Source organism: Schistocerca serialis, chromosome 4, assembly GCF_023864345.2.
Source record: "Schistocerca serialis cubense isolate TAMUIC-IGC-003099 chromosome 4, iqSchSeri2.2, whole genome shotgun sequence".
Lineage (NCBI taxonomy): Eukaryota > Metazoa > Arthropoda > Insecta > Orthoptera > Acrididae > Schistocerca > Schistocerca serialis.
This window is the reverse complement of record NC_064641.1, coordinates 259,965,067-259,991,002: the sequence shown is the minus strand read 5'-3', so window position 1 is coordinate 259,991,002 and position 25,936 is coordinate 259,965,067. Positions and strand designations below refer to the sequence as shown.

At 38.4% G+C, this 25,936-nt stretch overlaps 1 protein-coding gene across 4 annotated transcripts in view; it reads left to right on the top strand.

Moving 5' to 3' along the window:
- The window catches only part of LOC126473906 (tRNA wybutosine-synthesizing protein 4-like), a 68,785-nt gene that overhangs the window by 7,650 nt on the left and 35,199 nt on the right, over window positions 1–25,936 (top strand). For all 4 annotated transcript variants that reach the window (XM_050101253.1, XM_050101250.1, XM_050101249.1 and 1 more), the window contains exons 3-6: window positions 8,058–8,229; window positions 10,808–10,976; window positions 11,069–11,258; window positions 19,653–20,363. In XM_050101253.1, coding sequence (XP_049957210.1) covers window positions 8,058–8,229; window positions 10,808–10,976; window positions 11,069–11,258; window positions 19,653–20,363 — 1,242 coding nt within the window. The remainder of the gene's footprint in view (window positions 1–8,057; window positions 8,230–10,807; window positions 10,977–11,068; window positions 11,259–19,652; window positions 20,364–25,936) is intronic.

Sequence of the window (25,936 nt, the reverse complement as noted above, 5' to 3'; positions counted from 1 at the left end):
TAAGGAGGAGGAGTAAAATTAGTAGAATGTAGACTCGGGGAGAGGAATTAATTGCCCCCATAAAATTATGCCACAAGACAGTATTGAGCTAAAGTTAGCAAAGTTTGTGAGCAATCCCATCTGCAGGTCAATGCAGTGAAACAGATCTCTAAGTGCAAAGTAGGAAGAACTGATCAATGTGCTGTGCAACCATGGTCCATCTGCATGTCTGGAAAATTTGCATGTGGAGTTTAGTCTAATGTATGCCCACTGATTTGTGCATCTGGTACTTGTAAGTTATTTTGATTTGTTCAAAATTATATAATACAGGCTTTTGCAAGATTAAGAGTTAAACTGTCTACTGTGAACCAGTTATCCCACTGGCAGTGTCTGATATCATTTCACGAGGCATGGACAGCACAGGAACTATTATGGAAAAAAGATGATGGGTGAAAAGATACTAAAAGAAATAAGCCGCATAACAGTAGAAAAGTTCCCTAAAATCCCACTCCAAATGAGGACAGAAGCAGAAGAAAAGAAAACCTTAACAAGAGCAACATTTGCTGAAGCACTAAAAACATCATCATCTGCTATTGTAAATATTAAAATGTCATCAGCTTCCACAGCTAGTATAAACAATCAATCAGCATCATCAACTTCAAGTAGGAAAAGCAACAGAAACAAGAAACCTGTGGTACAACAGGATTTTTGGTATCCAGCCATAATGAAAACTCCAAGATAACAGTGTTAAACGAAAGGAGAAATACCACCAGTGCTCACTCCCCTGTTCTGAAGATTATGACTCTAAATGTGCAGTGCCTCAAGAACAAATATTGTGAACTTGAAATAGCAGTAAGTAACACCCAACCTGATGTCTTGTGTATTACAGAACATTGGTGTAAGGACCAAGAAATTAATAGTATTCATATTAATCCATTTAAACTGGCAAATAATTATAGTAGGAAAATTGCAAAAGGTGGTGGAGTCGGTATTTACCTTAGACAAGAGTTAGAATTTAAAAAGAGATGTGAAGCAGAGAACTTAAGTATTGAAAAGTTTTTTGAAGCAGGTGCTGTCCAGCTATATGGCCTGATGAAAAAAGTCATAGTCATAACAGTATATAGGTCACCATGTGGAAACATAGAAGTCTTTTTTGATAAATTAGAATTGTTGCTAAATACTATTTACAAAAAAGAAACTGTGATTATTCTTTGTGGTGATTTCAATATTAATCTTCTAGTTGAAAGTCAACAAAAAAGGCAATTTTTGGACATTTTAAAGAGTTTCAACATGTCACCACACATAAACAATTCAACTAGAATAACAAACACCTCCAATAGCCTCATAGATAACATTTTCTCAAATGTGTCAGAAACTGACATAGAGGTAACAAACATAGATTTAGGATTGTCTGACCACAATGCTCTCACCATTGAAATCCCTTTAAGGTCAAAGGAAGATAAAGGTGTAAATAATATTTACAAAAGAAACTTCTCTGTGGACAGCTGTCATCAGTTCATAAGTATCTTAGAAAATGAAAATTGGTTAGATGTTTTGAAACAGTCAAGTACAGATGAGGCATATAGTGTATTTGCATCAATTTATATGATGAACTTTGAGATGTGTTTTCCAAAGAAACTGACCAGAGTCAAGTCTACTGGATACATAAAGTCAAGTTCTTGGATGACTCTTGGAATTAAGAAATCATGTGAAAACATGAAAAAACTGAATTCAGAATTGAGGGAGTGTACAAATATTGATTTTATAGAATATGTAAAGAGGTATAGGAAAATATACCGCAGAGGAATTGCAAATGCAAAGTTATTAAGTAATAATATGGAAATAAACAGTCCAGAAATAAAACTAAAATAGCATGGGAAATTGTGAGAAAAGAAACCGGGGTACCTACCAAAGACAAGGAAATTATTCTAAAAGATGAGGAGAATAAAATGGTAGATAAATATGCCATGCCTAATTATATAAATAATTACTTTTTAAATGTACCCCAGACATTAAGCAGGAATCTTGGGGAGCAGATTAAGATGGAAGCACCCAAGGCAGCCAGCAGTATGATGGCAGTTCCAACAAACGAAAAAGAAGTTTTAAAAGTGATTAAAAGTCTGAAGTCCAAGATGTCAGCTGGAGTAGATGAGGTGCCAATAATATTAGTAAAGAAAACAGCTAATCAGATAGCGAAACCATTGACGCACATAGCAAACTTGTCAATGGCTGAGGGCGTGTTTCCACAAAAACTGAAAATTTCTAAAGTCATTCCCCTGTTGAAAAAGGGTGATAAAATTAAAATAGAAAACTACAGACCTGTCTCACTCCTCCCAACTTTCTCTAAAGTTTTAGAGATACTAATGAAATATAGAGTCACACATTATCTTAAGATGCACAATCTGATAAACAGTAATCAGCATGGATTTCAAGCTGGGAGAAGTACCGAAACAGCTGTACTAGAATACACAAAAGAAATAATCACTAAATTGGAAGAGGGAAATAGTGTAGTTGGGATAAATCTAGATTTGTCAAAAGCCTTTGACACTGTTGACCACAGCATACTTTTGAAAAAGCTTGAAGCTATAGGTATCAGAGGACCGGTAAAAAAGTGGTTTGAGTCTTATCTGGAAAAGAGGATGCAGGTGGTTGAAATTACAGCACCAAATATTAATCAAAAAATTAAACTAAGATCAGATCCAAGGGAGGTCACAGTAGGAGTACCTCAAGGAAGTGTATTAGGCCCCTTGCTGTTCCTCATTTACATTAATGATATTCAGGTGTCAGAGAGAAAAGCTAGAATCATGTTATTTGCTGATGATACTAGTTTAATAGTTAGTGATATGAAGCAGTCATTGCACAGTACTGTGGACCATGTCCTACAAGATATACAAAAATGGTTTAGTGCTAACAAGCTAACACTGAATGCAAAAAAAAACTAATTATGTGCAATATGGAAAAATAAGTGAACAGGACGACCTAAATCCCACCATGGAGGGCAAACAACTTGAAAGAGTACAGTGTGCAAAATTCCTGGGTATGCACATTGATGAGAAGATTAATTGGAAGGACCATGTGGTGAACTTAGCACTAAAACTAAATTCAGCATGTTTTGTGCTTAGAATAATTTCAAGAGTTTGTAGTAATGACTGTACCAGATTAGTATATTTTGGCTATTTTCAGTCCATTGCATCCTATGGGATAGTATTCTGGGGAAAAACAAATTGTCGTCTAAATGAGATTTTCAAATTGCAAAAACGTGCTATTCGGATAATGACCCACAGCCCACCTCAAACACATTGTAGGCCCCTTTTTAAAGCATTGAAAATTTTAACAATTCCATCATTATACATTCTGAAATGTCTGTTGGTGATCAAAAGAAATCAGGACAAAATGAAAACCAATACAGACTTCCATAATTACGATACACGGCAATGTAAAGATCTCCACATACAAGCTGTAACAAGGACCCGAAGCCAGAAACATGTATGTAACCAAGGCATCAAACTTTTTAATGCACTACCAAAACATATCAAAGAGCTGGAAAATGAGGATAAATTTAAAACTGTTCTGAAGAACCACATGCTTGACAAATGCTATTACAGCATAAGTGAATATCTCTGCGCAACTGTATAAAATATATGTTTAAGTTAATGTGACAAATGAAATTACATCAGTGCATAATAAATTATGTTATGTTGTTGTTGTGGTCTTCAGTCGTGAGACTGGTTTGATGCAGCTCTCCATGCTACTCTATCCTGTGCAAGCTTCTTCATCTCCCAGTACCTACTGCAACCTACATCCTTCTGAATCTGCTTAGTGTATTCATCTCTTGGTCTCCCTCTACGATTTTTACCCTCCACGCTGCCCTCCAATACTAAATTGGTGATCCCTTGATGCCTCACAACATGTCCTACCAACCGATCCCTTCTTCTGGTCAAGTTGTGCCACAAACTTCTCTTCTCCCCAATCCTATTCAATACTTCCTCATTAGTTATGTGATCTACCCATCTAATCTTCAGCATTCTTCTGTAGCACCACATTTCGAAAGCTTCTATTCTCTTCTTGTCCAAACTATTTATCGTCCATGTTTCACTTCCATACATGGCAACACTCCATACGAATACTTTCAGAAATGACTTCCTGACACTTAAATCTATACTGGATGTTAACAAATTTCTCTTCTTCAGAAACGCTTTCCTTGCCATTGCCAGCCTACATTTTATATCCTCTCTACTTCGACCATCATCAGTTATTTTGCTCCCCAAATAGCAAAACTCCTTTACTACTTTAAGTGCCTCATTTCCTAATCTAATTCCCTCAGCATCACCCAACTTAATTCGACTACATTCCATTATCCTTGTTTTGCTTTTGTTGATGTTCATCTTATATCCTCCTTTCAAGACACTGTCCATTCCATTCAACTGCTCTTCCAAGTCCTTTGCTGTCTCTGACAGAATTACAATGTCATCGGCGAACCTCAAAGTTTTTATTTCTTCTCCATGAATTTTAATACCTACTCCGAATTTTTCTTTTGTTTCCTTTACTGCTTGCTCAATATACAGATTGAACAACATCGGGGAGAGGCTACAACCCTGTCTTACTCCCTTCCCAACCACTGCTTCCCTTTCATGTCCCTCAACTCTTATAACTGCCATCTGGTTTCTGTACAAATTGTAAATAGCCTTTCGCTCCCTGTATTTTACCCCTGCCACCTTTAGAATTTGAAAGAGAGTATTCCAGTCAACATTGTCAAAAGCTTTCTCTAAGTCTACAAATGCTAGAAACGTAGGTTTGCCTTTCCTTAATCTTTCTTCTAAGATAAGTCGTAAGGTCAGTATTGCCTCACGTGTTCCAGTGTTTCTACGGAATCCAAACTGATCTTCCCCGAGGTTGGCTTCTACTAGTTTTTCCATTCGTCTGTAAAGAATTCGTGTTAGTATTTTGCAGCTGTGACTTATTAAGCTGATAGTTCGGTAATTTTCACATCTGTCAACACCTGCTTTCTTTGGGATTGGAATTATTATATTCTTCTTGAAGTCTGAGGGTATTTCGCCTGTTTCATACATCTTGCTCACCAGATGGTAGAGTTTTGTCAGGACTGGCTCTCCCACGGCCGTCAGTAGTTCCAATGGAATATTGTCTACTCCGGGGGCCTTGTTTCGACTCAGGTCTTTCAGTGCTCTGTCAAACTCTTCACGCAGTATCATATCTCCCATTTCATCTTCATCTACATCCTCTTCCATTTCCATAATATTGTCCTCAAGTACATCGCCCTTGTATAGACCCTCTATATACTCCTTCCACCTTTCTGCTTTCCCTTCTTTGCTTAGAACTGGGTTTCCATCTGAGCTCTTGATATTCATACAAGTCGTTCTCTTATCTCCAAAGGTCTCTTTAATTTTCCTGTAGGCGGTATCTATCTTACCCCTAGTGAGATAGGCCTCTACATCCTTACATTTGTCCTCTAGCCATCCCTGCTTAGCCATTTTGCACTTCCTGTCGATCTCATTTTTGAGACGTTTGTATTCCTTTTTGCCTGTTTCACTTACTGCATTTTTATATTTTCTCCTTTCATCAATTAAATTCAATATTTCTTCTGTTACCCAAGGATTTCTACTAGCCGTCGTCTTTTTACCTACTTGATCCTCTGCTGCCTTCACTACTTCATCCCTCAAAGCTACCCATTCTTCTTCTACTGTATTTATTTCCCTCATTCCTGTCAATTGCTCCCTTATGCTCTCCCTGAATCTCTGTACAACCTCTGGTTCTTTTAGTTTATCCAGGTCCCATCTCCTTAAATTCCCACCTTTTTGCAGTTTCTTCAGTTTTAATCTACAGGTCATAACCAATAGATTGTGGTCAGAGTCCACCTCTGCCCCTGGAAATGTCTTACAATTTAAAACCTGGTTCCTAAATCTCTGTCTTACCATTATATAATCTATCTGATACCTTTTAGTATTATGTTTTAGTATTATGTTATAAAAACACTTATTAGTTGTATATTGTATTAAACATAAGATAGATTAGTATGAATTCAGCACAGATACAAATTTTGTAAAGATATTATATAGTTGTTAAAATGTACCCTGACAAATCCTATATCACAAATGTGATCATTGGGATGATAATAAATAAATAAATAAATAAAAATAAATAAATAAATATGGTTGTTTTGGGGTCCTCTACCAATTTACAAACATTATCAACAACACACACACAAAAAAGCTATTCACTACCTCCACTCATCAGAGAGAAGAAAAGCTGTGTTTGTTATACAGTACTCACAGGTCATAAAGGAAAGACGTCTATTGAAGTGGGGGGGGGGGGGGGGGGGAAAGACTTTTCCATTACCATAAGTCGCCAGTCATTAACTTACAAAAACACTTTAGAAAAGAAAATTTGAAAATAAATAAGTCACATCAAAAAAGCCACATATAAAATCATTTGGTGATATAAATAAAGTCTTGTAGCATTAATAATTGGTAACTTAAAAGTTTCTACCTTTTTTCCCCACTTCATTGGAGACCTTTTCTATATGATCTGCATGGCTGATATAGTAAATACAGCTTTTTTACTCTGTGATGAGTGAAGGTAGAGGCTAGGTTTTGTTTTTTTGTTGACAATGCCTGTAAATTTATAAAGGACCCTAAAACATACATACCAGACACTGCATGGGGGATAACTGGTTCACAGCAAACAGTTTAACTCTTAATATTCCAAAGACTTGTATTACACAATTTAAAACAAATAAAAATAACTTGTAGGTAACTGATGAAGAGATCAGTGCATATGTTAGACTAACTCCGCATGCGAACTTTTCAGCCATGCAGATGGATAATAAACCGAAGTGACACCAGCACATTGATCAGTTCTGCCTGCTTTGTACCTAGAGCTGCAGCTGAGATTACTGTCATACTTTGCAAACTGAAGCTCAGTTCCGTCTTGTGGCATAATTTTCTGGAGCAATTGATTATTTTCCTCAGCCCACATTCTTCTAATTTTCCATCTCCTTTTCATACTATCAAATTCCAGTCCCACATCAAAATTAAATTGTTGCTTCCCTTAAAAAACTATAACTTCTTTTATCATACCTTTTTCAGTCTCTCCAACATCTGTGAAGCTAACAGACATGTACTCATACACTTGTACTACTGTGGTGGGTCTTGGTTTTGTATCTTGTCTTGGCTAGGATACTGTGTTCATTCTGCTGTTCATAGTAGTTAAATAACATTTCTGTTATCTTATTCATTATTAGTCCTACTCCGGCATTACCTCACTCTGGTTTTGTGTTGATTCCCCTGTGCTCACTTCACTAGCATTCCTATTCTTCCCACCACTGCATTTTGCACTTCACTAATTCCATCTATATCCAACTTCAACCCATCCAGTCTTCTTTTCAAAGTCTTTAGTCTACCTACATTTTAAGGGAGGAAACATTCTATGCTCTGACCCATAGAATGACAGGTATGTTTTTTTTCTGATGACAAGATCCTTGTGATTCGTCCCAGCTCAATGATCTGAAAGGAGGACTATTTTACTTCCTGAATATTTTACCCAAGCGGATGCTGTCATTAAACCATACAGTCAATTTGCATGCACTTTGGAAATATAATGATTGTAGTTCCCCCCTACCCCCACTTTCAGATGTTCACAGTACCAACTTAGCAAGGCTTTGTTCACTAATGTTGCAAGGCCAGTCAGTCCTTCATACTGTTTCCCTTTCATTTACTGAAAAGCCTCCTGCTAGTCTTCTGGACCCATATGTTAGCCTGGCCTCTCCCCTCTGATATAATTGCAACTATGGTATGGCTGTCTGTATTGGTGAGGCATGCAAAGCAACCCATTGTGGTAAGATGGTGTATCGTGTCATCGAGAAATTTATATTGACATGAATCACATATCTTTTATATTCCAAGGTGCTGTTGTCAGTTCTAAATCCGAAACAAATAAATGACACGGAAGTATATTTCATATGATGAGACTTGTTAACATTTGGTTTTATATTATTTCAGTCATCAACTGCAGGAACCCTGTTTCCGTATTTTGTTAATTTATGAAGTTTTATTGCTTCACAGATCATCTCCTGTGGAGCTGGTTATGATACAACATACTTTAGGCTTAAGAAGAACTTGCAAGAAGAGTTCAGTCTTACCTATTATGAAGTTGACTTCGTTGAAGTTATTTCTCGCAAAACTGAGTGTATTAGAAGATCAAAAATCCTCAGCAGTATTCTTGGATTATCTAACGGTAAGCAATGTACACTTGTTTCCATATATTAGGGAAAGATCCCAAAACATCAATAACCTAAGTTTCAGTGTACTGCAACCACTGTTGTGCTGCAGAAAACTATGGCATGCAAAACATTGGTGCTGCAACCAGTTTGCTTCATTCATATGTACAACAGATTTCTGCGTTTTTGTGGGTAGGACAATAGTTTGCACCTGTATAAAAGACAAGACAGCTGTGATTGCTAATTTGGTGGAATAACATTGGCATCATGTAGGAGGTAAAAAACGTAATGGAGTCCCATTGATGAATTGTTATCTCCTCATACGCAAAACAGAGGTTGCCAGATGGTCAGTTTTTTAACCTTTTGTTGTTAATAGAGTTTGTAAATTGTTTATACATGTTTCTCAATCAGGTCAACCTGGATGGCCAAGGGCTATATTTGGGAACAATAACAGCTGTTTGATCACACACAAAAATAAACACCCTCCTTGAAGAAAGAAAAAGTCTGGAACTTTTTTAAGTAAGAAGAAATGGCGTAGGGACACGGTGACCCTATCGCCCAGTGGGAAACCACTGCAATCAGCCACCCGAGTATTGGTAGGAAAACCATACCTTAGTGGGTTAGGAGGAAATGCCAACGCAAAACCCTGAACATCTAGGGTTGTGCCTCTGCAGTTAACAACCATAGCTTTAAATCAGAGCTTGCTCCACTCGAGGTTAACTACCTTCAAAAGTCAACCATGGAAAGGTCTTTTAGGAAAAAATTTCCACCGTCCTGTCCAAGAATGCAGGAGAAGCCTACATTGGATTCGATGGGTACCCACCTAGAAGGCATCAATGACTCGGAGCATTGGCAGTCAACCATTCTTATGCCAGTTCATAAGAACAGGATCAAACAAAATCAGATCAACTACATTGCAACTCATAATATTACGTGCATCAACAAATCGTACCAGAAAGATGGACACTGGAGAGTAGCTACAAATGAAACAGTCTACAAGGAAATAGAACTGGTAACGAGTACAATCAGGACGAAACGCATTTCATTCTTTGGACATCTAATCAGAACACCAGAGAACAGGATCATCAGGAGAATAATAGAAAAATTGCAGAATAGTAAGTGCAACATTAAGTGGATTACAGAAATCAAGGAAGATATGGCTGAGCTACAGATTACATTGGAAGACCTAAGAAACAAAAATGACAAAATCAAAAAACAAACCAGATAGCAAACGAGAATCAACAAACAGACAATAGGAAGGGTGATTTCCTATGAATGAAGAAGGATGAGATCCGAGAGAATGAAGAGGTACTGGGCTGACAGGAAATTGGAAAATTCTTTGTATAAACATTGGCTAGAGTGGTCCAATGAAGGCCATAAAATGTAAATAATAATAATAAGTAAGAAGAGAATAAAAATAGTAAGAGGAATCAAATTTAGTTCTCAGATAGCAATTGTGGCAGAAATGTGACACATTTAAATCATTGTCCCCCGATGTCAATGATTATTTCCATACAGTGGCGGCAAATATTGCACCTGATAATAAGCAACGAAATACAGGCATGACAGATTTACTCCAGCAGACACTATTTTCATCACTCACTGCCATAAATATTAAAAACTCATCACCTTAGGAGATACAAAAATCATTATCTCACCAATGAATCATACTTCTTCTGGTGATGACAGTACTCTGATCAGATATTTGAGAGGACCACCCTTTAGCTATCTTTGTAATTACTTGATGACTCATAAAGTATATTTACTGATTGACTTAAATAAGCATAAGTGAAATACTTAATTAAAAATGGAAAAAAAGAATATTACCTCAATTGTAGACGCATTCCACTATTTACAGTGTTTTTATTTTTTAAAAAATAGACATAGAATAGAACATTGATCCATTTTTCACTATGTAACTTCCCAGCTGTCTCTCAGTTTGGCTTTTGTAAAAGAAAGAGAAGTCCGTATAATTATGATGTACAAATGAAGAATTATGAGACCTAAACAACAAAAACTGTAATGTTGTTGTACTCTGTGATCTAGCCAATGCTTATTATTGTGAGGGCTGTGAACTTCTTACATGGAAAACTAAAATGTTATCACATTAACATCATCCCTTGCACGTGGTTGGCTTTCTATCTTCATAACAGGAAGAAGAGGATAATATTGACAAAATGCATTGAAGGAATAAATCTAAAATCATAAAGGGACAATATAAAGTCTCACAAGGTTTGGCATTGGGTCCATTCCTATTTCTAACTTTAGTAAATGACCTTTCAGTAACTTTAAAAGATTGTTCAAAAACTATGTTTTCTGAAGAAACAAGCTTAAGTACTCAACAATCCTCATTCAGCAATATCTTATGCAGCTCATAAGATAATACTTCACAGCAAACTGTTTAAGTAGATAACAAGCTAAAATGGAGTCAACACACACATATTCTAACCAAAAAAGTAAATGTTGCATGTTAAGAAGTATCTCTCGCTATGCTTATTTGAAGACCCTCGTACAGCTCTTTTCCTATTGCTTGTGTTTTTGGTGAGAGTTGCTATAGTTAATTTCTGTTTTCACAGATGACTTTTTTTTCAACAGATGTAAACTCTTGTACAACTGGTATTCATTCACAAGGATACCATTTGGTTGGAGGTGACCTGCGCTGCCAGAATGATATTGAAAGTGTTCTGTCAAGCGCTGGCATATCATGGGCTGCACCTACATTGCTTTTGGCAGAATGCTCCATAACTTACATGGATGAATCAAGGTGTGAACCTACTAATTGCATGCACGTCTAGTTGTTTAAAATACTGGTGGTGTAGTTGATCCTAAAACATACTTTTATATTTTGTTTCACAGCTCAACTAAATTTATAGAATGGGCATCTACCAAGTTTCCTCATGCAACATTTGTCACCTTTGAACAAATATGTCCAGATGATGGATTTGGGCATGTGATGAAACATCATTTTGAATCTCTGGGCAGTCCATTATTGTCACTGGATAAATATCCAGATTTTGACTTGCAAATCAGACGATATAAAGAACACGTAAGTATATCACATTATTAAATCAAATGTTGTTACCCATCTATCTGTTTTATAATATTATTTATTATTGTATTGCCAGTGAAAGAACCTGTAAGTCTTAGTATCTCACAACTGTAAGTTTCCAGAGTGTAGATGTAGTGAACCATGGACCTTGCCGTTGGTGGTGAGGCTTGCGTGCCTCAATGATACAGATATCCGTACTGTAGGTGCAACCTCAATGGAGGGGTATCTGTTGAGAGGCCAGACAAACGTGTGGTTCCTGAAGAGGGGCAGCAGCATTTTCAGTAGTTGCAGGGGCAACAGTCTGGATGATTGACTGATGTGGCCATGTAACACTAACCAAAACGGCCTTGCTGTTGTGGTACTGCGAATGGCTGAAAGCAAGGGGAAACTATAGCCGTAATTTTTCCCGAGGGCATGCAGCTTTACTGTATGATTAAATGATGATGGCGTCCTCTTGGGTAAAATATTCCGGAGGTAAAATAGTCCCCCATTTGGATCTCCGGGCGGGGACTACTTAAGAGGACGTCGTTATCAGGAGAAAGAAAACTGATGTTCTACGGATCGGAGCATGGAATGTCAGATCCCTTAATCGGACAGTTAGGTTAGAAAATTTAAAAAGGGAAATGGATAGGTTAAAGTTAGATATAGTGGGAATTAGTGAAGTTCGGTGGCAGGAGAAACAAGACTTTTGGTCAGGTAAATACAGGATTATAAATACAAAATCAAATAGGGATAATGCAGGATTATGTTTAATAATGAATAAAAAAATAGGAGTGTGGGTAAGCTACTACAAACAGCATAGTGAACGCATTATTGTGGCCAAGATAGACACGAAGCCCATGCCTACTACAGTAGTACAAGTTTATATGCCAACTAGCTCTGCAGACGATGAAGAAATTGATGAAATGTATGATGAGATAAAAAATTATTCAAGTAGTGAAGAGAGACCAAAATTTAAGTCATGGGTGACTGGAATTCGAGAGTAGGAAAAGGAAGAGAAGGAAACATAGTAGGTGAATATGGATTGGGGCTAAGAAATGAAAGAGGAAGCCGCCTGGTAGAATTTTGCACAGAGCATAACTTAATCATAGCTAACACTTGGTTCAAGAATCATGAAAGAAGGTTGTATACATGGAAGAACCCTGGAGATACTAGAAGGTTTCAGATAGATCATATAATGGTAAGACAGAGATTTAGGAACCAGATTTTAAATTGTAAGACATTTCCAGGGGCAGATGTGACTCTGACCACAATCTATTGGTTATGAACTGTAGATTAAAACTGAAGAAACTGCAAAAAGGTGGGAATTTAAGGAGATGGGACCTGGATAAACTGAAAGAACCAGAGGTTGTACAGAGTTTCAGGGAGAGCATAAGTGAACAATTGACAGGAATGGTGGAAAGAAATACAGTAGAAGAAGAATGGGTAGCTCTGAGGGATGAAGTAGTGAAGGCAGCAGAGGATCAAGTAGGTAAAAAGATGAGGGCTAGTAGAAATCCCTGGGTAGCAGAAGAGATACTGAATTTAATTGATGAAAGGAGAAAATACAAAAATGAAGTAAGTGAAGCAGGCAAAAAGGAATACAAACGTCTCAAAAATGAGATCGACAGGAAGTGCAAAATGGCTAAGCAGAGATGGCTAGAGGACAAATGTAAGGATGTAGAGGCTTATCTCACGAGGGGTAAGATAGATACTGCTTACAGGAAAATTAAAGAGATCTTTGGAGAAAAGAGAACCATTTGCATGAATATCAAGAGCTCAGATGGAAACCCAGTTCTAAGCAAAGAAGGGAAAGCAGAAAGGTGGAAGGAGTATATAGAGGGTCTATACAGGGGCGATGTTCTTGAGGACAATATTATGGAAATGGAAGAGGATGTAGATGAAGATGAAATGGGAGATATGATACTGCGTGAAGAGTTTGACAGAGCACTGAAAGACCTAGGTCGAAAAAAGGCCCCGGGAGTAGACAACATTCCATTAGAACTACTTATAGCTTTGGGAGAGCCAGTCCTGACAAAACTCTACCATCTGGTGAGCAAGATGTATGAGACAGGCAAAATTCTGTCAGACTTCAAGAAGAACATAATAATTCCAATCCCAAAGAAAGCGGGTGTTGACAGATGTGAAAATTACTGAACTATCAGTTTAATAAGTCAGAGCTGTAAAATACTAACGCGATTCTTTACATACGAATGGAAAAACTGGTAGAATCTGACCTTGGGGAAGATCAGTTTGGATTCCGTAGAAATATTGGAACACGTGAGGCAATACTGACCCTACGACTTATCTTAGAAGAAAGATTAAGGAAAGGCACACTTACGTTTCTAGCATTTTTAGACCTAGAGAAAGCTTTTGACAATGTTGAGTGGAATGCTCTCTTTCAAATTCTAAAGGTGGCGGGGGTAAAATACAGGGAGCGAAAGGCTATTTACAATTTGTACAGAAAGCAGATGGCAGTTATAAGAGTCGAGGGACATGAAAGGGAAGCAGTGGTTGGGAAGGGAGTGAGACAGGGTTGTAGCCTATCCCCGATGCTATTCAATCTGTATATTGAGCAAGCAGTAAAGGAAACAAAAGAAAAGTTCGGAGTAGGTATTAAAATCCATGGAGAAGAAATAAAAACTTTGAGGTTCGCCAGTGACATTGTAATTCTATGAGAGACAGCAAAGGGCTTGGAAAAGCAGTTGTACGGAATGGACAGTGTCTTGAAAGGAGGGTATAAGATGAACATCAACAAAAGCAAAACGAGGATAATGGAATGTAGTCGAATTAAGTCAGGTGATGCTGAGGGAATTAGATTAGAAAATGAGACACTTAAAGTATTAAAGGAGTTTCGCTATTTGGGGAGCAAAATAACTGACGATGTTTGAAGTAGAGAGGATATAAAATGTATACTGGCAATGGCAAGGAAAGCGTTTCTGAAGAAGAGAAATTTGTTGACATTGAGTATATATTTAAGTGTCAGGAAGTCGTTTCTGAAAGTATTTGTATGTAGTTTAGCTATGTATGGAAGTGAAACATGGACGATAAATAGTTTAGACAAGAAGAGAATAGAAGCTTTCGAAATGTGGTGCTACAGAAGAATGCTGAAGATTAGATGGGTAGATCACATAACTAATGAGGAGGTATTGAACAGAATTGGAGAGAAGAGGAGTTTGTGGCACAACTTGACTAGAAGAAGGGATCGGTTGGTAGGACATGTTCTGAGGCATCAAGGGATCACCAATTTATACTGGAGGGCAGCGTGGAGGGTAAAAATCATAGAGGGAGACCAAGAGATGAATACACTAAGCAGATTCAGAAGGATGTAGGCTGCAGTAGGTACTGGGAGATGAAGAAGCTTGCACAGGATAGAGTAGCATGGAGAGCTGCATCAAACCAGTCTCAGGACTTAAGACCACAACAACAACAACAACAACAACAACAACAGATGTAGCTGTAGCTGAGACGGCTGTTATGATGTAAGTGGACACAGAACAACAGATCATCGAGCGAGGTGGTGCGGTGGTTAGTGCAGTGGATTCGCATCTGGGAGGACCGCATTTCAAACCTGCGTCTGGCCATCCTGATTTAGGTTTTCTGTGATTTCCCTAAATCATCTTAGGCAAACGCCAGGATGGTTCCTTTGAAAGGCCACAGTCGAGTTCCTTCCCTAATCCGACGGGACCGATGACCTCCTCGATGGTTGGTCCCCTCGCCCATATCAGACAACCAACAACAGATCAACAGTTGCCTTTGAACATGATTATTTGTAGTGGGGGCTTTCATCAGTTGAGTTCCTTGTGATTTAAGAGTGGCTTCCACTTATTCTGGAGACTTTTGATGTGTAATTATGGGAGTTCTTTGGTGTCATAATCAGAACATACATAAAGGATAGGAGTAAGAGATGCCACATATACATTCTACATCTATATTTACAAGTATATCCATACTCTGCAAACCACTGCCAAGTGCATGGCAGAGGGTACATCCCTTTGTACCAGTTATTTGGGTTTCTTGCCGTTCCATTCACTTTATTTATTCTGAGCTTGTCCTCATGATCCCTATATGAGAGCTATGTAGAGGGTTGTAGTATGTTCCTAGAGTCATCATTTAAAGCCAGTTCTTGAAACTCTGCTAGTAGACTTCCTTGGGATGATTTACGTCTGTCTTCAAAACTGCCCCAGTTCAGTTTCTTCAGTGTCTCTGTGACACTCTCCCACAGGTCAAACAAACCTGTGACCATTCATGCTGCCCTTCTCTGTATACATTCAATATCCACTGCTAGTCATATTTCGTATGGGCCTCACACTTGAGCAATATTCTAGAATGGGTTGCACGAGTAATTTGTAAGCAATCTCCTTTGTAGACTGATTGTATTTGCCAGTATTCTGTGAATAACCCGAAGTCTACCATCTGCTTTACCCACAACAGGGCATATCTCCTCATTCAATTTCATATCCCTACAAAGTGTTGCACCCAGGTATTTGTGTGAGGCTGATTCTAGCTGAGCCTCACTGACATTATAGTCAAAGGATATTATGTTTTTTTTTTTCGTTTTGTGAAGTACACAATTTTACATTTCTAGCATTTAAAGCAAATTGCCAATCTTAACACCACTGTGAAGTCGTGTCAAGATCTGATTGAATACTTGTGCAGTTTCTTTCTGACCGTACTTCATTATAGGTAACTGCATCTTGTTGATAGAGGGATAAATGAGAGTAAGTTGATCACTAGTCCTGTTCAAACTCCAAATCAGGAATTTGATGAGACGGAGGTTACTGTTAATACCGTCCACGAAGTCATTAATATACGACATGAACAGCAAGGGTCTCAACACACTTCTGTGGGCACAGCTGAAGCTACTTCTATGTCTGACGATGATTCTCCATCCAACATGCTGTGTCCTCCCTACCAAAAAGTTCTCAGTGCAGTCACAAATTTTGCTTGGTACCCCAATTGATCAAATTTTTGACAGTAAGTATAGGTGTGGTACTGAGTGAAATGCTTTTCGGAAATCAAGAAATACTGCATCTTCCTGACTGCCTTGATCAGAAAGCTTTCAGTATGTCATGTGAGGAAAGTGCAAGTTGAGTTTCACATGATCAATGTTTTTAGAATCCATGCTGGTTTGTGTGGAGATTGTTTTGTCCAAGATACCTCATTATGTTTGAGCTCAAGAGTAAGATTCTACAACAAATCCATGTCAAGGATATTGGATGATATTTTGTAGATCACTTCTACTATGCTTCTTGTAGAAGGTGTGGCCTGTGTTCTCTTCCAATTACTGGGAACGGGTTTTTATTCAAGGAATCTATAATAGATTGTAGTTAGAAGAAGGTCTAACTCAGCTAAAAATTTAGTATACTATCTGATAGGGATTCCATGGGGCCCTGGAGCTTTCTTAACTTTTAATTATTTCAGCTGTTTCTCAATGCCACTTACACTAATACTGATTTTACTAATTTTTTCAGTTGTAGAAGTATTAAACTAGGTCAATTCTGCTGGTTTTCCTTTGTGAAGGAACATTTGGAAACAGATTTAATCATTTCAGCTATTGCTTTTCTACCCTCAGTTTCAGTTCCTGTCACATTTTCTGGGAATGGATACTAACTTTGGCGCCACTGATAGCCTTTACATATAACCAGAATTTATTTGGTTTTTGTGGAAGATCATTTGGCAGTATTCTGCTATGGTAGCCATTGAAGACCACATACGGTTGCTCTCTTGACAGCCAAATGCATTTCATTCAGCATCTCACTCTCTATAGTCCTATGCTTTGTTTTACATCTATTACACAGTAGTCTCTGTTTCTTAGAAGTTTAAACTCTCCGCTGATGATGACAGTATGATTGGAAAGTTTTTGGCTATATCGTAGGATGAGTCTCGTGGGCAATAGAATGATCCAATTACTATTGTATGCCCACCCCTGCTACTGAGTCTTGCCCAAACAATCTCACATGCAACTTCAATTTCAATCTCAGTGGATTTAAGTTTCTTGTGTACTGTGTCAAATAAACCACCTCCATTTCCTGTTGGCCTATCCTTTCGATATACAATTAAACTTTCCCCAAGAATCTCATTGCCATCAATTTCAGGTTTTGACCAGCTTTCTGTATCTTTCCAGGAGCTCTTGGAACTTTGAAACTTTGCTGTGAACGCTTTGGCAGTTAATCCCTAGACATTTCTTTCAGTCTTACACTGATACTGGGTCTCCTACAAATATTGTTATCTAGATTGGATGGAGGATTGCCTAATCTATATAAAAAAAAAGGAAAGGTCTTGCATGTGCCCCACACACATTGCATGTGCCCCACACACATTCAGCTACTGGAGTAGCAACCTCTAATGTGTAGTGCACACCTGAACCATTTAGAGAAACCCTGCAGTTCTCAAGCCTATGGTGCAAGCTCAGGAATTACATCCTAGCTTATCACAGAACCTCTGTAGTCCCTGGTTCAGTCCTTCCTCTCGACTCTGAATGAAGGGGTCACGATCAGATGAGAGGACAATGCTGCAAGTTGTGAGTTTAATTGAAACTCCGTGTGCAAGACTTGTCTTCTCAACCTTCTCTACCACACGCTGGAATGGTCCAAGTACTACCTCCGAGCATGACAGCAGGCATCATTTGTTCCATTGTGTGCCACAATCTGCAGCTGGTTGCTCCCTGTTCCCAGAGTAGTCTCTACAACATGTTGAATGAGGCTCCCAGGCATACATACTAAGTACACATGGTGTCCTTTCCTGTCTCTTGCTGCCATTTCCTTAAGGGCTACCATCATTCGCCATATGTTTCAACTGTCAACGATTAATAGACCCTACCCATTTGTGTTTGCCTCCTCTTGACACTGGACAAAACAGGTTTCCCCAAAATAGGTGAAGTGAGTTCCACTTGCTTACTTTCAGTGCCACTGAAAGACAGCACCTTGAACTTGTTGGTTAGGGAGATCAGTATAACTAATACCTGATTCCTCCCTGGTCCCATCCATACTGTACAGGGCCTCTAGATCTATTAGTGAAACACCACTCATAGTCAAGTCGACAAGTAATGACAGATCATGTAATTTCTACATAGGGGACAGGATCCACAGGAGTGGATAGTACATGAGATATCTTCGGTACTGGTACCACAGGTACATGACTGTCAAGATTCTTCCAACACACCTATTCACACCAGCTGCCAGGGTGATTTCCAGTTGATTACAAAAGCAACTAAGTCACCCCATGTTTGAGAACAGCAGTTACAGTGGGGCAGCATTTTGGCTTGTGCAGTGTGTTACAGGACAGGGAAAAAATAACTTTAAACTAAGCCTGATCATCTTTTATATCTATTGTGCTAAAAAGATTACTAATTCCCTATAAGAATTGAAACAAAACTAGATTTATATTAAGGCACCAGAAAAATCTGTGATAAAATTGCTAATTTCCTAAAACTTTTGAGGTTAATTATAATCATTAGCAAACTCATAAATAGAGGTAATTTATGATAAATGTTGATAATAGATAGCCATCTTTAAAGGAAAACTAGATGTAACAATAGAAATATCATGAATACCAATTTACTACAAATTAGATTATGCACAGGACAGTGGTAACTTCCAAATATTCTCAGAAATAATTCAGTGTACTTTATTCTTTGGGAGTAACTGTGAATCACAAATGCTGATTAGCTATGAAATAAATTATCCAACAACACTTGTATCAGTAACTTACAAAAATATAATTTTAAACGTTCAGAAATTCTATAAAAATAACCTATTTCTCAAATAATTGTACTGTGTAATTAGAGAATGATTGTTTTGCGTTAGGATAGGCCTACTGTTCTCAAAAATTTGAAAAGAGCACAAGTAAGGTTAAGCCCGCAGTTGATGATAACAATACAAATAGGTTTCGATACAGTTAGTGAAAGATTATGCAGAAGTGGCACAAACAGTAAAATATGTGAATCTATATTTCAGTTTGGCACATAAATCTTGTACAGGTAGTCTTACACAAAGGAAAGTTCTGAAGTTGGCTGTTACGTATAAATAAATGTGTGAATTGTTTGGAGTTTTTACTTAGCTGTTTCTGTGCCAACTCCTACATTGTCATGCTGTAGAAAAACTCTGCAGTGTGAGTTTATCTCGGTAAAAATCCAGAAAATGTGCAGCACCATTATTTCCTGAAGACTGTCCCATAATATTTTTAGGTTATAACAGCTTACCGTCCTGTCATTTCTTGATTATTAATGTAAATAGTATATTACTAGTTTGTATATCTACCAAACGGTTTCATTATACATAAAAACACTTTTTTGTATTAGTTCAGTAGTTTTATTTTTGGGTTTTTTTCATGCTTTAGGGGGTAAAATTTTCTGCAAACCATAATATGAATACTGGACTCAATGAATTGTATACTTTTTCTTATTTGTAGGGTTGGAGTGCATGTGCATCCATGTCTGCGTATGAGGCCTTAAAGCTTCTCACAGAGGAAGGCAAAGTGAATAATGTTGTGAGACTGGAACCATTTGATGAATTTGAAAGTTGGCATCTTATGTGCTGCCATTATACTTTGACCATAGCATCCAAAGGGGTGCTGGAGAATTGGTTCAGTGATGATAGGAAAAAAGAAAGCATTAACATGTCACAAAATTTACTCCGTTATTCTGAAGACAATGACCTCCATTGGTCTGTGTTACCTGTCCAGGGGCAGATACCAGAACGATTTGGTCATGCTAGTGGAAGACTGGACGAACATCGCATAGCGCTAGTGGGTGGCTTCGGAAAGAGTTACAGTCAAGAACACAGCAGGCTCAGTGAAATTAGTATTGTTAATACTACGGATTTTACAGTTCAGCATGTCACTCTTCATTCTCCTCTTCCAAAAGGAGATTCGTCACTGGCTGCTATGCATTCAACTTGCATACCACTTCATAATGGGAGGCTTTTAATAATTGGTGGGCGCACTTCACCTACACGACCAGTGAACACAAAACCAGTAATCCTGTCTGTGTGGAATAAGGATGTGGAAGTTCTTGATCTAATTGGACCATGTCCACGTTGGAGACATACAGCAACACTCATTGGCAGTGAGTCCACCACCCAGTTGATTTTGCTCTTTGGTGGAAGAACTTCAAATCTGATTGTAAGTGCTTTCATTTTTTGAAATGTACGTAATGTATGGTTTGCTTCTATTTACACATACAGCAGAGGTGATATATACTACCTCCAGTTTAAAATGGAATTGTAATTTGTTCATCACAAGTAACAAATTTGTGTATGCTTAAACCATCAACTTCTTGATTTGCATGTTTCTGTCTGTTCTCTGTTATATGTATGTTTCACATGTGGGACACATTAGCATTTGCAAACAAAATGTGAGACATGTCCTATCGTGCTCTTCACTGATTGTAAAACGTTAATGCGTACAGGATGCAATGCTATGTTCAGCTGCGGAAATGACATTTAGAGGAAGCTCATCACTCAAACCATATTTGGCTGCAATGTTTCAACACACCTTTTAAGTTAATTATATGCAACATTGTGAGCAGCTGGGAAGATTAGCATAAGACAGAGAAAGATGGACAGCATCAGACCAGTCAGTAGACTGGAAACATAAAAAAAAAAGAAATGAAATGAGTGTATGATCTTAATGATTTGTTATTTTTCTGCTTATTTCTCCAATTTCTGTCTCTAATTTCTAAAATATGAAAAGCTCTACATTGCAGTATACATTTGTTTTAAAACACTGAAACCAGTCAGTAAATAATGCAGAATCATAAACTTTATCTTTAAAAATATTTGACACAGTTGTTAAATAGATGACTCATTGTAAATGATGGAAAATAATGGCATCGAACTTCATGCAGAAAACTGTCTGTTCTACTAATGAAAGTAATCTTAAGTAGTTGTGTTGCTCCTCACTTATGCACACTAGTGGGTAGAAGTGAGCTACAAGCTGCCAGATTACCATGCTTCACAAGTACATACAACTGTATGTATCAACAAAAACATTTGTGTTTGCGTAAACTGCACAGATCATAGAGGTTCCACAGGCATTAGTGACATCTCACATTGAGAGCTAGGTTGGATGCTAGTGCTTGAGATAAATTCCATCCCTGATGCTTGAACCACTTGGTTTCCTTGATAGACAAACAGCTGATAATCTACACGAAAGGAGCCTCCGGAAAGATTGTGATGATCTGTGATCAGGATGATAAAAGCAATCGGGCGTACCCTGGGCAGTGCCAGAATATGATTCAAAATAATGTGACGGCTGATCCTTTCACACCAGAAACACATATACCTGAGCCCTTTTCAGGGCCACAGTTAATGATAATGTGTATTAACACAGAAGGCATAACAACAGCCAAAGAAGAACTGTTAAGAGAACTGTGCAGTCAGCACCAGTGCCTATACTGTGCATGCATGAGACACACAGAATTTGTGACATGTGCAGACCAAAAATAGACGGAATGTGTCTCACTATCAAAAGACCACATGATAAATATGGAAGTGCTATCTTTGTTCATCCAGATCTTATCCACAGCATTCAAGGAGGAAAACAACATTGAAATTCTCACTCTAGAAACAGTTAATTGCACCATTACATCGCTTTATAAACCAACCAGCGCTGAATTCATTGTTAACAAACCACCCAATTTTCTAAATAAACATGTGCAGATAGTGATCGGCGATTTCAACAGCCATAGTACCATTTGGGGCTATGATCATGAAGATGAAAATGGGACAGCAGTACAAGTATGGGCAGAAGCAAGTCACCTGACTTTAATCCATGATGCAAAACTGCCTGGATCTTTTAACAGCGGCAGGTGGAGGCGAGCTTACAATGCTGACTTAATTTTTGGTAGCAGCAGTATCAGCTAACAATTTGTAAAATCTGTCTGCTCCCCAATACCCAAATCACAGCATAGACCAATAATGTGTCAATTATTTGCTGCTATAAGACCACAGGAGGTATCTTTTTGGAGAAGGTGTAATTTTAAGAAGGCTGATAGGTCAATATTTGCAAAATTGCTAGACATAGAAGAATCTTGTATAGAACCAATACCCAAATGCTATGACACCTTCACAGCGGCTGTAAACAGATGTTCAAGTATGTCTATCTGTCGTGGCTGTCGAACGTGTTATATCCCCGGGCTTACTTCAGACCAAGCCACCCTATTAACTGACTGCAGCTACTTATTTGAAGAAAACCCTTTCAGTGAAGCAACTATGGAAGCAAGGAACAATCTTATTTCCTCTATAAGGGAGGCAAAAAGGGATAAGTGAACTGAAACTATAGAAAACGTGAATCTGAAAAGAGACAGCCCTAAGGCTTGGAGACTTCTGAGACGCCTAAACAATGATTCGACTAAGACCACTACACATCATAATATCACTGCCAATCAAATAGTACATCAGTTACTGATGAACAGGAAACCAGCACACAAACCACAAAAACCGAAATTGTAATGAGAAGAGCAAGAGGAAAGTAATGACCTTACATCGTCATTCAGCATGGAAGAACTATAGAAGGCTATCAAAAAAAGTGAAAATGGCATATTAGCTGGCTTAGATGATATACAGAGCAAATTAAATACTTTAGCTTAAATACAAAGAAATGGATTCTCCAACTTTTTGACAACTGTGTAAGCAGAAACCAAATTCCAAAGATGGCGAAAGAGTCGGCTGATTGCTTTGCGGAAACCTGGCAAAGAAGGAAATGATCCAAAGAATTTTAGACCAGTTGCACTTCTTTTACGTCTTTACAAAATGCTGGAAAGACTGATTTTAAATTGCCTATCACCTGAAATTGACCCCTCCCTTATACCTCAGCAATCTGGATTTCGTCCAGGTACAAGCTGTACTGGACATTGCTAAATCTCACACAATTTATAGAAGATGGCTTCGATATATACAATTTATACAATTATACAATTTATAGAAGATGGCTTCGAAGCTCAGAAGGTGACAGGAGTGATATACCTTTGCCTTTACAAATGTCTGCTTGTGTCTGTGTATGTGTGGATGGATATGTGTGTGTGTGCGAGTGTATACCTGTCCTTTTTTCCCCCTAAGGTAAGTCTTTCCGCTCCCGGGATTGGAATGACTCCTTACCCTCTCCCTTAAAACCCATATCCTTTTGTCTTTCCTTCTCCTTCCCTCTTTCCTGACGAGGCAACCATTGGTTGCGAAAGCTAGAATTTTGTGTGTATGTTTGTGTTTGTTTGTGTGTCTATCGACCTGCCAGCGCTTTTGTTTGGTAAGTTTCATCATCTTTCTTTATATATATATATATATATATATATATATATATATATATATATATATATATATATATATATATATATATATATATATATATATATATCACTCCTGTCACCTTCTGAGCTTCGAAGCCATCTTCTATAAATTGTCTATATATATATCAACTTGCAAGTGACTTCATTGTTTCTCCAATTAAAAGCACGCACCTGGGTCTTTGATGGGCTTGGTTTAAGCTGGTTTGTGTTGTAGTATCTAAATAGATCTTCAAGGACATTCGTGAGGTTGTTCTCCACTGATTCTTATATGCTAATGACCTCGCTCTAGCCATCTAGAGCACAGATTTTGAATCAGTGGAGAACAACCTCACGAATGTCCTTGAAGATCTATTTAGATACTACAACACAAACCAGCTTAAACCAAGCCCATCAAAGACCCAGGTGCGTGCTTTTAATTGGAGAAACAATGAAGTCACTTGCAAGTTGAAAATAGTACACTCGGGGGTCGAACTGGAACACAACGAGACTACAGAATACCTAGGAGTGACACTTGACAGATCTCTCACTTTAAAAAAGAAATGCATGAAATGCAAGTCGAAAGTTTCCACCAGGAACAATCTCCTACAGAAACTAGCCGGTTCACAGTGGGGTAGTCAATCTGAAACAATCCGAACATCTGCAATGGCACTATGCTATTCTGCAGCAGAGCATGCCTGTCCTGTTTGGTATAATTCAACTCATGCCAAACAGGTGGATGTAGCTCTCAACGAAACCAGCAGAATTATAACAGGTTGCTTGAAATCCACTCCAGTCGAATAGCACCACCATATGTTCGAAGAGCGATAGCTGTGAAGAAGGAAAGAAAGGCAGTGGAACAGGAAATTGCCCATCCTCTGTATGGGCATGAACCGCATCCACAACAACTGAAGTCAAGGAAGAGTTTACATCTACATCTACATCTACCTCTACATTTATACTCCGCAAGCCACCCAACGGTGTGTGGCGGAGGGCACTTTGCGTGCCACTGTCATTACCTCCCTTTCCTGTTCCAGTCACGTATGGTTCGCGGGAAGAACGACTGTCTGAAAGCCTCCGTGCGCGCTCTAATCTCTCTAATTTTACATTCGTGATCTCCTCGGGAGGTATAAGTAGGGGGAAAGCAATATATTCGATACCTCATCCAGAAACGCACCCTCTCGAAACCTGGCGAGCAAGCTACACCGCGATGCAGAGCGCCTCTCTTGCAGAGTCTGCCACTTGAGTTTATTAAACATCTCCGTAACGCTATCACGGTTACCAAATAACCCTGTGACGAAACGCGCCACTCTTCTTTGGATCTTCTCTATCTCCTCCGTCAAACCGATCTGGTGCGGATCCCACACTGATGAGCAATACTCAAGTATAGGTCGAACGAGTGTTTTGTAAGCCACCTCCTTTGTTGATGGACTACATTTTCTAAGCACTCTCCCAATGAATCTCAACCTGGTACCCGCCTAACCAACAATTAATTTTATATGATCATTCCACTTCAAGTCGTTCCGCACGCATACTCCCAGATATTTTACAGAAGTAACTGCTACCAGTGTTTGTTCCGCTATCATATAATCATACAATAAAGGATCCTTCTTTCTAAGTATTTGCTATACATTACATTTGTCTATGTTAAAGGTCAGTTGCCACTCCCTGCACCAAGTGCCTATCCGCTGCAGATCTTCCTGCATTTCGCTACAATTTTCTAATGCTGCAACTTCTCTGTATACTACAGCATCATCCACGAAAAGCCGCATGGAACTTCCTTAGGACATCAGAGGAACTTTGAACGACTGCTGAAAAAGCTAGGTTACAACTATGGAGGGCTATGACCTACCTTCGCCCTGGTTGGAAAAGTTGTTGAAACTTTACCTCTAGGCCACGACGGGGAGTGGACAACTTGGAAGTACCAGAATAGACTGAGATCCGGAGTTGGAAGATCAAAAGTTAACTTGGCAAGATGGGGATACATTGATCCAAATGATAGTCGGTGTGACTGTGGAGAAGAACAGACAGTTCGACACATGCTTTGGTGTCGATTGTGCCCAGTCTCCTGTACAGAAGATGATCTTCAACAAGCAACAGAAAATGTACTGGAAGTGGCCAAGTTTTGGTCAAAAGTAATTTAGTCATAATTGTGTAAAATGTATGTACATGTTCCTGTATGTTTATGACATGAGAGTAATAATAATAATCTACAATGGATTCATTTTTGAGGTCTGTACAGTACACTCATGAATTATGACTGCCAAATGCCCTTTGGATATTTGGTACTACTTGTGTGAAGCCAAACAACTAGGGTGGCACTGTCACTGAGAATCATATCATCTCTGTTGCCTGTAGTACCCAAGTTTTGTCTTACATTATTTAATGAATAACCTCCTCAGACATCATCAAGGGTGTCTGTCACACATCTTTAATG